General features: G+C 45.8%; 1 protein-coding gene across 7 annotated transcripts in view; it reads left to right on the top strand.

Annotated features, from left to right (window-relative positions):
* Positions 1-15,476, top strand: part of LOC103186020 (activating molecule in BECN1-regulated autophagy protein 1) — a 163,843-nt gene that overhangs the window by 142,990 nt on the left and 5,377 nt on the right. For all 7 annotated transcript variants that reach the window (XM_007904817.2, XM_042341376.1, XM_042341377.1 and 4 more), the window contains 3 exons: positions 1,114-1,253; positions 9,008-9,097; positions 9,860-10,047. In XM_007904817.2, coding sequence (XP_007903008.1) covers positions 1,114-1,253; positions 9,008-9,097; positions 9,860-10,047 — 418 coding nt within the window. The remainder of the gene's footprint in view (positions 1-1,113; positions 1,254-9,007; positions 9,098-9,859; positions 10,048-15,476) is intronic.

Below are 15,476 nucleotides of genomic sequence, written 5' to 3'. Positions count from 1 at the left end.
AATAATAATCCTTGCATTTGATAAGTTGAGACGTCTCAAAGCGTTTCATGGAACATACTCTGAAGTGAATTGACTGCATATTTTGTGGGAGAAACGCAGCAGCCAATTGCGCACAGCAGCGTCCCACAACAGTCGGGGATTGAGTAACCAAATTATTATTATTTTTATTTATTTATTTTGAGGGGAGGAGGGATTATTACCCCTAAAAAGCGATTAACCAATTGACTAACAACTGGGTTCCTACTTACTGCTAGGTAAACAGAACAAAACATGTGGAGCAAGGAAATTTGCCCTGCCCAGGAATCGAACCCGGGGTAATTGCGAAGCAATTGCAGTAACCTTTACGTTACAGGACTTCACAATGCGCTACAGAACTCCACAAAGCCTATAGTATATTTTATACCTAGACCTGAGACACTGTGGTGGTGGAGGAGGTTATCAATTGAAGATGTCACAAAATCTTCCTGATCTTAAACCGTGTGCCTCATGATATTTGAAAACCTTGTTCTGTACAGTGCCAATTCAGTATATCTCAGCTACATGTTGTAATGAGCTAAGTGTGAATCCTCACGCAATATCTTCACGATTAGGAATGGGATGGATCGAGGCTTCACGCAAATGGTTTACTATGGCGAAGAGTTCAGTTAGAAAGGGCCTTTTCAAAAATAGAACAATGGATCCAGAGAAGGCGTTTGCTGTGAACAAGGACTTATACAGCACTTGTGGCATAGGATGAGCATCTCAAAGCCATTCAGTGATGATGGGGATCACAGAGCTTTGAGGAATGGAGGAGAACATTTTTGGCTGGTGACTAACAGGCGAAGTGGTGAAGATGGTTTTGTAGGCAAGTGTATATATTGGCAGAACTAGTCCCAGAGAACGGAGGTATTTTACAGATCGCAAAAGAGATTTGGAGCACAAACTAGTATCCGCTTGCGCTTTGTAAATGTTTTGAGAAATGTGTGTACTTACTAGAATCGGATTGTAACGTATTCCGATGGCTTTGCTCAAACGATCCGAATGATCTACAGGCAGAGAGAGAGATGCTGCTTCTTTCAAACCTCACCAAATTTGTTGTATCTTAAGCTGACTTGTCCTTTTTGTCTTTTCCAGAGGGTTTCCAATGTTTTATACCCCATGCCTCCGGATCAGAGGAGACATGTTAGCATCAACTCAGCTCGCTGGCTTCCTGCCCCTGGGATGGGCCTGGCCTACGGAACCAACAAAGGAGATCTGATCATTGGGCGGCCAGTGTAAGTTCCTTTCAGCCTTGATGCTCATTTCATCTGCAATCGATACCTTGTGGAATCCTGTAGCTCAGTGGTTAGAGCACTTGCCTCTCTTGCGAGAGGGCCCGGGTTCGATTCTCAGGCAGGGTAAAACGCTGGGCAAGTTTCCTTACTCCACACGCCTCTGTTTACCCAGCAGTAAGTAGGAACCCAGTTATGAGTTGATTGGGGGATCGCTATTCCAGGGGTAATAATCCCATCAAAAAATAATAATTTGGTCACTCAATCCGTGACTGTCAATTCAAAATATACAGTCAATTCACTTTACAGTGTATTCTGTAAAGCGCTTTGAGACGTCTCAAAGATGTGATAAGGCATCAAATACAATTATTGCCTTCAGAATATCCATTTATCATTTCGATAAAGGCTAAACACCCTTTTTTTCTGAGTTCTCCCCCGACCACTGACAAAGTGTGAAAATTTATGAGTTACAAAATTGTACAACAACAACTTGCATTTATATAGAGCCCTCCACTCCGGACGGTGTCTCAAAGTGCTTCACAGTAACGAATCCTGGGACCGAGCCAGGGGGAGGGGGAGGAAGGTGACCAAAGACACGGTTGAAAAGAATGCAGAGACCTGAAATAGGAAGAGAGGGGACAAGATGAAGGGAGTGAGGAAGGGAGTTGCAGAGCCTCGGGGCAAAGTGGCTGAAAGCATGTCCGCCGAGGGTGGAGCAGAGTACTCGGGGGACAAGGAGAGGCCAGAGCCGGAGGAACGAAGGCAACGGGCACTGGTTTGAGGAGAGAGGAGGTCCTCAGTTGTTGTTGGGGGGTGCGGAGGAGTGGAGGGATTTGAAGACAAGGGTGAGGATCTTGAAGTCGATCCTCTCTGGGACAGGCAGCCAGTGCAGTCTGGCTAGGACTGGGGTAGTCGGGGAGCGGAGTTTGGTGCGGGTGAGAATGCGGGCGGCAGAGTTTTGAATGATCTGGATTTTATGGATGGTAGTGGATGGGAGGCCGCCGAGGAGGGCGTTAGAGTAGTCCAGCCGGGAGGTAGACCAGGGTTTCAGCGGCTTTCGGAGAGAGTTATAGGCGATGGTTGGAGGTGGAAGAAAGCGTTGCTGGTGAGGGACCAGATGTGGGGGAGGAAGGATAATTGGGGGTCGAACCTGACGCCTAGGTTGCGTACGGGTTCAGAGAGTTTTAGGTGGAGGTTGGGTAGGTGGAGGAGGTGAGAACCGTGAGATTTTAGACGTTGACGAGAGCCAAAGAGTATGGCTTCCGTCTTGTCAACGTTCAGCTGAAGGAAATTTGCGCTGATCCAGCCCCTGAGATCTGACAGGCAGCTGACAGAACATCAGGGGACTGAGGGTCGCAAAATATACCCCATGTCTGCGGATGATATCCCCAAGAGGGAGCATATAGATCAGAAAGAGGAGAGGGCCAAGGATGGATCCTTGGGGTACCCGCAGGTGACCGGGTGAGAGCGGGAGGAGAAGCCGTTTGTGCAGATGTACTGCTGGTGGTTTGTGAGGTAGGACTCGAACCAGACAAGTGCGGTCCCACTGAGGTGGGTCTCGGAGAAAAGGCGGTGGAGGAGGATGGCGTGATCGACTGTATTGAACGCAGCGGAGAGGTCTAGGAGGACAAGGAGGCAGAGGGAGCCCTGGTCACAGATAGAGAGGATGTCGTTTGTGACTTTCACAAGCACAGTCTCTGATCTGTGGGCGGAAACCAGACTGGCGGGGTTCGAAGAGGGAGTGGGAGGAGAGGTGTGCGTGAAGTTCATTGGCAACAGCACGTTCTAGGACTTTTGCAAGGAAGGGCAGATTAGAAATAGGGCGGTAATGGCTGGGGTTTGAGGGATCTAGGGAAGGTTTTTTGAGGAGGGAGAGGTGATGACAGCAGTTTTGAGGGGGGCAGGGACTGATTCGGAGGAGAGGGACTGGTTGATGTCATCAGCCAGTAGTGGGTGGAGAAGGGGAGCTGGGCGACCAGCAAATTGGTGGGGAGGGCGTCAAGGCAGCAGGTGGTGGGTTTCATGGAGGTGATGGTGGGTGAGTGGGAAGAGGGAGAGATGGGGAGGAAGGGATGGGGGACAGAGAGGGCATGGAGCAGAGGGATAGGGAAAAGAGGAGAGTAGAGATGAATGTGTGGAAGGAGACAGGGGGGCTTAGGGGAGCGGTAGACAAGGGGGTTTTTCAATGGGAGAGAAGGGTGGAAGAGGATGAGGTGCTCGAAGAAGGGGAAGCAGCCAGAGGAGTAGGGGGAAAGACCAAGGGAGGCTTTGGAAATGAAGGCCACCCCGCCGCCACGTTGGTTTGGACGGGGGGGTGTGGTGGAAGGTGTAGCCTGGAGGGGAGGCTTCCACTAGGGGAACGGGGTCATTGGGGGAAAGCCAGGTTTCGGTGAGTCCAACAATGTCAAGGTGCTCGTCCAGGATGAGGTCGGGGATGGTGAAGGCTTTGTTTGAGCCGGTAGCCTGTTCTGTAAGGACTTAGACACACTTGAACAATTTTTCTTCGGGAAATCTTGAGAGAAAAGCCAGAAGAATGCTTTATCAACCAAATACGTCATCCGATACCCTCAACAACAACAACAACTTGCGTTTATATAGCGCCCGTCGCCGAGCTCCGGTAACTGCCGGATTTTTCGCGGTTTTACCATTGCCAACACTTGTCTTTTCTGAAACTGCGAAGATGAGGAATTTTCTGGGCTGCAGAGCTGCCACCTGACAGCACCTGGTGTTCCTCATTAACCCCCAAGTGTCATTTCCACATTGGACCTTGTGCACTGAAAGCTGCACCTCTGATGAAGCCTGATGATGTGCTGATTGCTTCCCCGTGGAGGATACACATTTTCCTGCTTTTCACACCTTGGTCTTGCTTAAAATCATTACAAGCGCGTAGATTGTCTGTCAGTGCGACGCGGGGGCAGTGGGTTCGCTATCGGAGGTCAGCTGAGGGGGAAATGACTCTGTCCGCTGTATGTTAATTGTGTAGCTGTTATTATAGCAGGGTTTCAAAACACCAGCCTTGCTGTAGCTTCCTGTTAATCAATGTTGAGAGTGCCATTACTCCTGCACTAGCAGTAATTAGCTTTATTATTTATTAGAATTGGGTTTAATTACCAAATCATAATTAATGCAACTAATGATGAGAAGGTAAACAGTGGACAAAAGTCACACCCTGTAAAGAGAGCCAAGGCATCATTACTCCAGGACCTTGAAACTGACTTTGGGTGGGACAGGTACCTGACTCCTTCAGTCTGTTTGTGTGGTTATAAGAGAGCAAACCAGCTGGCTTCCTGGTTAGAGCATTCGCCTCGCAAGCAAGAGGACCCGGGATCGGTGCCGGGCAAGGCGAAACCTTAGGCAAGATTCCTTACTCCATACGCCTCTGTTTACCTAGCAGTAAGTAGGAACCCGATTGTTAGTCGATTGGCAGATCACTTGCCTGGTTTCGCTCACAAATATACAGTCAATCCACTTTATAATATTCTGTGCAGGGCTTTAAGACGGCTAAACAGTGTGATAAGGCACTATATCAAATCCAAGGATTATTATTATAATTATATTCCAAGCTCCATTTTGTCATCTCCAATCCGGTCAGATTCCCTGTGTCCTGTTCCCACATCTCTGCATTATCCACCTGTTCCTGGTTAGTGCCAAATCTTGTGTTGCTCTTTTAAAACTTGTTCTCTTGGTGGCTTAAGCCCTTTCTTAATATTAAAGTGTAACCGGGCGGTGATAACCGTTTGTAATATAGCTACACGTACAGGCAATGCAAGCTTGAGATTTTGTTTTCTTAACTAAAATGCCGTATCTCACTAACGGCCAATCCAAGACTGTAATCAGAAATCAGCAGGCCGGTGCAATGGACTTTGTCATTAACGCAGGACACTTGCTCGTGAGCACACTCACTCAATGTACTACTAAATTAATGAATGGACCGCAAAGTTACTGGAATATATTGTTTTACATTCAAACGACACTGATATGCTGGAGGCAGTTGGAGAAGAGCAACGTGGATGATTAAGGTTGGGGCATAATAATCCTTGCATTTGAAATAGCGTTATCATGTCGTTGAGACGTCTTAAAGCCCTTCACAGAATATATTGTATTGTGGATTTACTATATATTTTGCGGACATCTCAGCTTTACAAGGAGAATCTTGCAGAAATGAACCTGTGCTCATAGAAGGAACAAGTCTTAAGAGGGGAAATGTAATCCAGGTCTTTAAAATGACAAGAAACACAGGGGATATTTTATCACTAACTGAAGAAGACCTTGAAATGGGATCCGAGGATGTGGGTGTAATGGGGAAAATGCCAAGAGAGCTTGTCAGGATGTTTTCCCTCCAGTGTTGTAGAACAGATTTGCATGAGTTGCAGTTGATGCTTCATCAGTTCTTCTAAACCCAGTCAGGTGTATGAGAACAGTATTGGAGACTGAGGTGAAGAAGCATTCTTTCGGGACCCCTGTACTGTTAAGGCAGGCTACAGGGTATATAGTGTGTGCCCTGGGGTTTTGAATAATGGAAACATCCATATACATTCTCCGAGGAGATTGTGTAGGTGGGGGTGCAGCCAGGTTTGTAGAGCGAGGCTGGTTGACACAAAGGGTCTGTCCTAGTTCCCCGCTTATCTACAATTCTGAGTATCGTGATGGTCGAGATTTGTGCCCCCCCAAACAAGAGCACTTTCTCAGCTCTGGGAAACTAACAGTTAATGCACGACTGCTCTTGGGCAACAGTTAAATAGCAGAAAATTGGAGAATCAGCGGTTTGTGTACTTTCTGCATCTTCTTATTGATTGTTTTTCACTGAAAGCTCCTGCCACAGGATTGAATAGGTAGGTTGAAGTAGCATTCTGTCTTTGTCTGTTTAGACAGTGTCAATTGTAAGGGCTTTTGTTGTGAGAAAGCAGGGCGCAGGAGAATATGTCTCCTTCTCAAGGCTCTCGATTCTTTGCATTCGCCTCACAGTTCCACGCGCAGGCCCGGAATTGTTTACACCAAGCATACCACCCCAGACCAAAGCATAGCACTGAGCGATCTGTAAAACCCGAGGTGGAACAAGACACAAGTCAGGTGTTTTAACACAAGGTGCAGTCTCGCCTCTGACCCACTGCCTTGTCTCCCTCCATGTAGCTCTTGTGTTGAAGACAGTGCCAACAAGTGCCAAGGGGCTTGATTCCCTGTAGTGTTTAGAAAGCCTGCAGCCACTCTCCACCGCGTTGTCGGCTCTGGCTACACGATGGCTTCCACAACACTGCCTGTAATCACTTCGCCATTCGCACTTCCCCAAGTTGCTCTTTACAATTCCATAACTTAGTCTTCAGTACATCTTCACTCTGCAAAGCATAGGAACGAGAGCTCATTGTTCTACTTCTCCAAGAGGTCTTAAAAGGCCCTGACAACCCTACAAACATGTTGCAAAGATAATTCTAATAAACAAAATCCTTGCTTTGATATAGCACCTCATTGTGTCGTCGAAACGTCTCAAAGTGCTTCCCAGGATATATTGTAAAGTGAATTGATTGTATATTTTGTGGGTGAAATTCTATGGAGCAGACAAGTCTTGTAGCATTGTAGAGGTGATTGTGTTCTATAGATCTCTTAGGTTTGGAGTATACTAAAGACAGTAACACAACGAGAGGTTAAATCATCCGAATAATTGGTTGTAAGTTTGATTCCCGATTCTTGTAGCATTGTAGAGGTGATTGTGTTCTGTAGATCTCTTAGGTTTGGAGTATACTAAACACAGTAACACAACAAGAGGTTAAATCATCTGAAAAATTGGTTGTAAGTTTAATTCCCGATCTATGCTGTTAACCTGCTCACAATTGACCCTCAGTAGCCTCAGCGAGAGAGGGGAAAAGGCAGCCAGGGTTGGAATTCGTTCCCATGCCCCCTGCTTACAAAAACACGAGGGGAGGATCAGGCTTGGCAGGAGCTCTGATTTGCGGAAATGCTGCTGCAGTGAGTGAGTAGTAAACATATGGAACAGGCTCCTTAGGGAGGCGGTGGAAGCAGAGAGTGTTGTTTCAAGAAAAAATTAGTAGATTTCTGTTAGAAAATGATATCTAGGGATACAGTATATAGTTTGGGACATGACGTGTCAAGCGATGGTGGCAGGCGAACTGGATGGACCTTGGTCTTCTTTCACCTAGCAAATTCTTATAATAATAAAAATCCTTGCATTTGATATAGCCCCTTCGAAACGTCTCTCTCAAAGCGACAGCCAATTGCACACAGCAGCATCCCACAAACAGTCATGGATTGAATGACCAATTTATTATTATATATTACATTATATTATATTATTATTCCGCCAATTGACTAACAACTGGGGTTCCTACTTACTGCCATGTAAACAGGTGTGTGGAGTAAGGAAACTTGCCTAACATTTTGCCCTTGGGAATCGAACCCATGTCTGTCGCCTGTGAGGCAAAGAGCTCTAAACACTGAGCTACAGGACTCTTATGTTCTTATTTACATGGGGTCACTGTCTCAGATCGACCTTTTACACGATAAGGTTTGTTCTCTTCGCTCTCTACTTTACAGATCCTCACACCTGAGCAGTTCAGAGTTACGTTCTCAGAACGTTGGGTTAGTGCAGCCAGATCGAACGTGATGCAAGCATGTGTGCAGCTTCCATTCACTCCTGAGAATTGAATCCTAATTTGGGCGTGAAATTTCCCATTCAAGTGCAAAATGGTTTTGGCAAATCACTTATGCTTCAGGATCCATCCTTTAGAAGCTGGAGTTAAAAGCCACGTCGTTGTGAGGAGCATTTTTATGCAGCACGTGCCACCTCACGTCAGTGTGGAGAATAAATCTTTGCATGTCTTTGACTTGTCTACTTTGTATTTAATAAAATGTGGTCAGTTGACTACTTTAGCCAACAAAGTAACTTCAATTGTGCTCATCACTGAGTTTTAAACTTCATTACTGCATTGTGTGGTTTGTACATTGGGAAAGGCTTGTTGGTGGAAAAGTCTACGCATGGGCATTAAAACCTGTAGAAGAGGGATTTGAGAGGAGCTCAGGGAGAGCTCAAATTGACTTAAAAACTTGTGGTTTGTTAGCTTCTGTTTAAGACTGTAGATAGAGATTGGTGCATAAGTCAAAGCTTCCGAATTCTGGTGGTGAGAGTTGGGTAGTAAAAATCTAGCTTGTCTGCAGAATCTCTTGGGTGGAGCCCATGTGTTGACTCAAGGAAGGGTCAAAAGGAACACTAAGGACAGTGGCACCCTGTGCCAATTCCACTTTTCTCAATATCACTACACTGTGGCAATGAGTGTATTGAGTCCTGGAGCTCAGTGGTTAGAGCACTTGTCTCGCAAACATGAGGACCTCGGTTCGATTCCCGGGCAGGATGAAACATTGGGCAAATTTTCATACTCCTCACACCTCTGTTTATAGCAGTAAGTAGGAACCCTCGTCGTTAGTCAATTGGCGATCGCTTTTCCCGGGGTAACATCCCTTAAAAAGAATAATAATAATTTGGTCACTCAATTCACGACTGTTTGTGGAACGCTGCTGTGAGCAATTGGCTCCTGCGATTCGTCCACAAAATATAGTCAATCCACTTTACAGTGTGTCCTGTGAAAGCGCTTTGAGACGTCTCGAAGACGTGATAAGGAGCGATAGCAAATGCAAGGATTATTATTATGAGTCACCTCACTCTCCCACCTCCAGATTATCAGACCCAACTTGAGATCAGGGAGAATGAAATGGTGCCTCGCAACTCTTCCCTCTCTCTTGTTTTGCAGAGCTTCAAAAATGGAGACGGAGCACAATTGGGAACAGCTGTCGGAGCCCGTCTCTTCCCATCACACCAACCGGAGTAACGAGAGGCCTGGGTAAGGCTGGCTCCTCCATCACTCTCTCCATTATGGTGTTATTGATCTTGATTCCCGCATTGAGGCACAAGAGTCTGTAATTGCTGACAACGTTTTAATGCCCCGGGCTCTATAATGTGCTATGTATAAACCATGTGTAATTGCAGGTGTGTTATGCGCCATGTGTAAACCACATGTAAATACAGTTGTATTATGCACTGTGTAAACCATTGCGTAATTAATAAATATGTTTAATTCAATACAAATTAAGGGCACGTGTCATTCCTCTCTACACGTGGTTTACACATATTGTATAGTGCACCTGCAATGGCACGTAGACATAATATTCCCCACTTTTCCACACCAGTGAGTTCTGTCCTACACTCAAAGTATTCTGTTTCTGGCACTGTGACCAAGGCAGAGGATTGGATTGAGGATAGTTATGGGAGTAACTGAGGCAAAGGATGGAGTAACAGACCCTATGGTAATGATTGAGGCACAGTATTGACATGCTGGGGGAAACTCTACCTTGCTGCCTTGTGTTTGGGCTTAATTTTCTGCGCTTACATTTTACATTGGTTGATAGTAATATTAATGGGGTTCAAGACAGGGTTTGGGGGTAGGTTCAATTCACCCATTTGATTAGGTTGTGGGGAAGAGATGGCAGAGGCAAAGCTATGAATTTATTTGGGGGGTGGACGGGCAATTTTGAAATCGGATTGTTTGACCCGCAAACCGTCGATGCGCTTCAAGTGGATGAAGGTGATTCTGCTACTTTTCCAGGCCAAACCGAACCTCGTGGAGGACAGACCGTGACATGGGCCTGATGAACGCGATCGGGCTGCAGCCTCGCAACCCTGCCCCCTCGGTGACTTCGCAGGGAACCCAGACGCCATCGCCGCAGTTACAGAACGCAGAGACTCAGACAGACCGCGATCTGCAGGAGGCCTCCACTTCAGGGACCAGTCAGGGTGAGGAAGAGCGTGGCGCTTTGTGTAAGGCTAACCGTGGGATGATTGGAATCTCGTCGGCTCCCTTTACATAGCTACAAGGTCCCAGGAGGTCAATCAGACCATCGTGTGTGTGTGCCACCGCTACCTGGAGTCCTGTAGTTTAGTGGTTAGAGCACTCGCCTCGCAAGCGAGAGGACCTGTGTTCGATTCCCAGTCAGGGCGAAAAGTTTGGGCAAGTTTCCTTACTCCACACACCGCTGTTTACCTAGCAGTTAGTAGGAACCCGGTTGTTAGTTGATTGGTAGATCATTTTTTCTTCATAATAAATAAAAATAATCTGGTCACTTCAATCCACGACTGTTTGCGGGACACTGCTGTGCACAATTGGCTGCCGCGTTTCACCCACAAAATATACAGTTAATTCACTTTGCAATATATTCTGTGAAGCTAATTAGTTTTACTAATTCAGGTTCTTGTAAATGAATCCCACTTTCTATCATTTTATCGTATCCTTGAATATGTTTCCTGCCCTGTCCAATTATAGCGAGTTTGTCACAGTATGATTGATCTAAGCTTCCTTTATGTTTACTAATCTCTACGTATTTCTGTTAGTAGAATGTCTGCCCTTTGCAAACATTAAGTGATGTGTTACCATGGGATGCCTGGCTAGGGGTATTATTATTGGTTAAGTGGCTATTCTATAGCGTGTAGTTAGTTATTCTTGTGGCAGGACATGATGTGGGATGCTTTGTAAATCTTTCCCGGTTCCCGAATTCCTAGCGAGTATCTTGGCTTCTTTTTAAAAACTTCCGTCAGAACTGCCAAACTGCCAAGCTTTTCTGACCTTAGATACCTGGCAGATGTTGTCTTTGGTATTGTCGCTAACACTGCTTCATTTTACAGTCTTTCCTCCGCGCCACCCCCCCCCCCCCCCCCGTTCTGTACGCTGTTAACCATAACATTAATTGGCAAAAAAAAAAAACCCCCTCTGGGATGCTATTTGTGGGGAGTGGTTTCACTTAGGGGCTGGAGGTTTAATGATTGCAGCTGTGTTAATGCTTTCACAGTCTGACGAGGCTGGGCTTGTGCTCTTGAGTATGCGTTTACATTTTGATCTTCAAACCCTTCCAATGCCTCTCCGAGCCCTCCTCTCCTGGTATAGAATAATAAGCGGTGGTGTTGTTGAGGCTGGTTTTGTGTCGAACTCCGCCTCCTGACAAAGGGTGGGTGGTGGGGGCGGGGTAGTGGTTGTGGGCAGGCAGATGCCAGGCTTCTGCCTTTCGAACCGGATTGCACCGACTGAATCATTTCAGCTGCTCTGAAGGCTGCTGCCCTTTTGCTTCAGTGCACTCGCGCTCAGTGCAGGGGATCGCACACCCTGTGCAGGCTAGCAAGCTGCTGGCACCACTGTGGTCTCTTTCACTTGAGTCGTCAGACAGTTTAGATGTCACCTGAACACATTTCTAACAGGACCATAAGCAGTGTAAGAAAAAGCCAGCTTGACAAGCTAAGCTCCATTTTGAAGCCTCTGCCGTTAATGGGGCCTCGCTGTGTGAAACTGCTGCACATCGATTGTATGTCTCAGTGCACCTTTCAGTCCTTTATTAAGTATGTCTTGCACACCTGCCCAAGGGAGATATCCAACAGTACAGCAGAGGGTCGTTAACTTGAAGCACTGTGTCTCCGAGGCACTTAATGGGAATCTCGAGCAAGTTTGAATCTAGCGTCTCGTTTCAAATGTTTCTTCATTATCCATCACTAGCAATTGGTCCTGAATAGCACACCCAATAGTCCGGATCCCAGCTTATAACTCTTCCTAAGTACATCGATAAGCCTAAGAAAATTCAAATACAATTTGCCCTCGAAGGCGCTATACAAATGTAATTTGTTGTTGTGGTTGAAGTGATTTGGATCTCACTTTGACGTTGGGCGAAGGACATGTAGAAAACATGCGGCGTACTCGCTCAGCGTACAGAATTATTGCTGACTTTTCTGTGGCTGTTCAAGGAGTGCTTTTAGCTGGCTTTCCCTCATGGAATCCTCAGGACTTGATTTCCCCTCTTTCCTCCGACCCCCCCCCCCCCCATAACATCTGTAGAATCTGAAGCTCTGATTTTCAGGCCACAGTAACTGCATGACTAACGACCGCCACAAACATGCCTAATACAGGGCTGAAGGGTGCATTGAGACGTACGTGAGCTGCTTCACAAAGACGTGCAACTTCACCTGCTCTCGCCCTCATCCCAGGCCTGGAAATTCCAGACTTCCCATAAAAGAACCAAATAGCTTCCGAGTCAAGACTGAATACAAGATTCTCACCCCCCCACCCCGCCCCACAAAAAAATAATCTGGTCATTCAATCCACGACTGTTTTGCGACGCTGCTGTGCGCAATTGGCTGTTGCTTTCCGCCCTCAAAAATATGCAGTCAATTTACTTTACAGTAGATTCTGTGAAGGGATTTAAGAAGTCTTGACATGATAAGATATGCACAAATTATTATTATTATCCACAATCAGAAACTTTAAGACAAAATGCACATGCAGTCTAAGACTAGGTTAGCATCTCGGGTCTTCCTACGACTGGATATTTTAATAATATATAATAATCCTTGCATTTGACATAGTGCTTTTCACGTCGGGATGACATCCCAAAGCGCTTCACAGAATACACTGTAAAGTGAATTGACTATATTTGTGGGCGAACGCGCAGCCAATTGCGCACAGCAATGTTCCACAAATAGTCGTAGATTGAAAATGACCAATTTATTATTGTTTTTGGTTTTGGAGGGATTATTATTAGGCTCTGTGTGGAGTAAGGAAACTTGCCCAAGGTTTCGCCCTGACCTGCCTGGAATTGAACTCAGGTCTCTCACTTGCAAATCGAGTGCTCTAACCACTGAGCTACAGGACTCCATTTTGTGGGCGAAACAGGGCAGCCAATTGCACACCGTAGTGTCTCTGGATTGAATGACTAAATTATTATTATCATGGTGTTTTGAAAGTGAACGGCCAAACGTCATGCAGGTAAATTGACCATTTAACTTTGTGGCTGCAGTTGTTTAGACGGGTGCTGACTGATGCTGGAGTGTGCCTGATAAAGAGCTTCACGTAGAAGCGAATTAAGGTTGCCGAGTGGAGTGCGTGTCACTGCCGGGTTCTGAATCCCTCGCCTGCTCGAGCTTTGCCTGCCAGTTCTGGTTCAGCTTTTGTCTCGATAACCACCCACAGACCAGGGCGGAGCGGTTTGAGCAGCGTCACTCCGCCGGCAGCCTCCCACATGTCCTTAAATATTGTGAACTAACCTCTGGAACCAAGTGGAAATTCCACAGAGTTCTGCTGCCCGCATCAAGACACGTCTCCTGTTTAACACCGACTTGAAAATGAAGCTCGCAAAAGCCCGTCTGTACTTTGAACTACTTTAGTTTGAAGTTATCATAGAATCATAGAATTATACAGCACAGAAGGAGGCCATTTGGTTCATCGTGTCTGTGCCAGCTCTTTGAAAAGAGCTAAGTTTATCTTACCTTTATCATTGCCACGACGATTCATTATGATCTAGACTCCCGTGCAATTTTAAATAATAAAAGGATTCGATAGGATAGATTTCCTCTACCTATTTCTTCTGGTGGGGGGATTCCAGAACAAGGGGCATCATCTTAAAATTAGAGCCAGGCCATTTAGGAGTGAAATTAGGAGGCAGTTTTGAACCCAATGGGAGGTGGAAATCTGGAACTCTCCCACAAAAGGCTGTGGATGCTGGATCCATTCAGATCTTCAAGGCGGGGTAGATAGATAATAGTTTGTTAGGTCAGGATATTAAGGGATATAGGGCAAGGGCAGGTAACTGGACTTGAGGTACAGATCAGCCAAGATGATATAAAATGGCAGAACAGGCTCGAAGGGCTGAATAGCCTACTCCTGTTTCTATGCAGTGGGACATAGGCCGCTGGGGGCTGCCAGTCTCCGGGAGGGATTTGGCAGAGATCGACATCTAGCCGCGCTAAATTGAAAGGTCTTATTGCGACTAAGGCTGTGTGGAAGTTTGAACTGTGGCATTGTTTAACCCACATTGTAGTCTTATTAGAGCAACTGATATTCAGGAGTTAATAGTCAGCAAGTGTCCTGGGAGGGCAAGTGGATATTAAATCCTTTCTCTCCTCCCCCACCATTGTTTGCCAAGATACCACTACATTCTCGTGGAGTCCTTAGCTCAGTGGTTAGAGCTCTCGCCTCGCAAGCGAGTGGGCCTAAGTTTGATTCTCGAGCAGAGCGAAATATTGGGCAAGTTTCCTTACTCCACACGCCTCTGTTTACCCAGCAGTAAGTCAGAACTCCGATATTAGTCGATTGGCAGATCGCTTTTCCGGGGTAATAATCACTTCCAAAAAATAAATTAATTAGTAATAATAATTTGGTCACTCAATCCACGACTGTTTGTGGGACGCTGCTGTGCGCAACTGCCTGCCTACAGTCAATTCACTTTACAGTATATTCTGTGAAGCGCTTTGAGACATCTGGAAGATGTGATAAGGCACTGTATCAAATGCAAGGATTATTATTATTTATGACAGGAGTCAGAACAGAACCTCAGAACCTTTGGGCAGCAATTAAACACAGTTGGCTCTGTGAGGGAGCAACTCTTATTTCTTATTTCTTATTCCCTGGAGAGGGAATATCCCCTTCCTGCGTCACTCTCCATACCTCCGGTCTAAACCACTGAACAGAAGAGAGGTTTAATTCTCTTCATAGAGGTGCCATTAAACATTAAGATTATTCAAAAAGCCAAACCATTTTTTAAAGCCCTGAATTGATGTCTGCGTCTTAATACCCATCAACTCTAGTAACTCGATCAGGGATTTACTGCTGCTTTCAAAGGTGCAAGGGTGAGATTGTGGCTTCCACCCCTTCAGATATCTCCATTAAAATATTATCCTGCATTCTTCTTCAATCCAGCTTTGTAATTCACTGTGAGCTGTCAGAGAGGGGTGTTCAATACTGTTGGTAGACAGGGTGGGTAATGTGTGGCATTCCTAGGATCAGCCGTGGAATTTCATACCAGTGCTTCCTGGCTGCCCTGTGACTGACGTTCCATCTAATCCCACTGCAGTCTCGCCACAGTCTCCACGCTCACTTCAAAGCAGCAATTAATACAGTGGGAAGGGACGCTTAAGTTATTTAATATTAGTGCACAGTTAAGGGGACCCTTAAATCTAGCTCTCTAACTCCAGACTATTTGGGGGTTGTACTATAGAATCATTAAAACTCACAGCGCACAGAAGATCATTCGGTGAATTGTGCCTCTCTCAAAGCTGTCTGTTTAGTCCCATTTGACTGGCCTTTCCTATTAAATTATATAGACTTGTTCTTTTGTCTACAATATACAGTTATTAACTTTACATTATAGCCTGGGAATCAATTTGAAATGTCCTTCCGATATTTCTTAATA

This window comes from Callorhinchus milii, unplaced genomic scaffold, assembly GCF_018977255.1.
Source record: "Callorhinchus milii isolate IMCB2004 unplaced genomic scaffold, IMCB_Cmil_1.0 Scaffold17, whole genome shotgun sequence".
NCBI classification, from domain to species: Eukaryota; Metazoa; Chordata; class Chondrichthyes; order Chimaeriformes; family Callorhinchidae; genus Callorhinchus; species Callorhinchus milii.
Note: the sequence above shows the minus strand (reverse complement) of the source record. Positions and strands in the feature narration are given on the sequence as shown.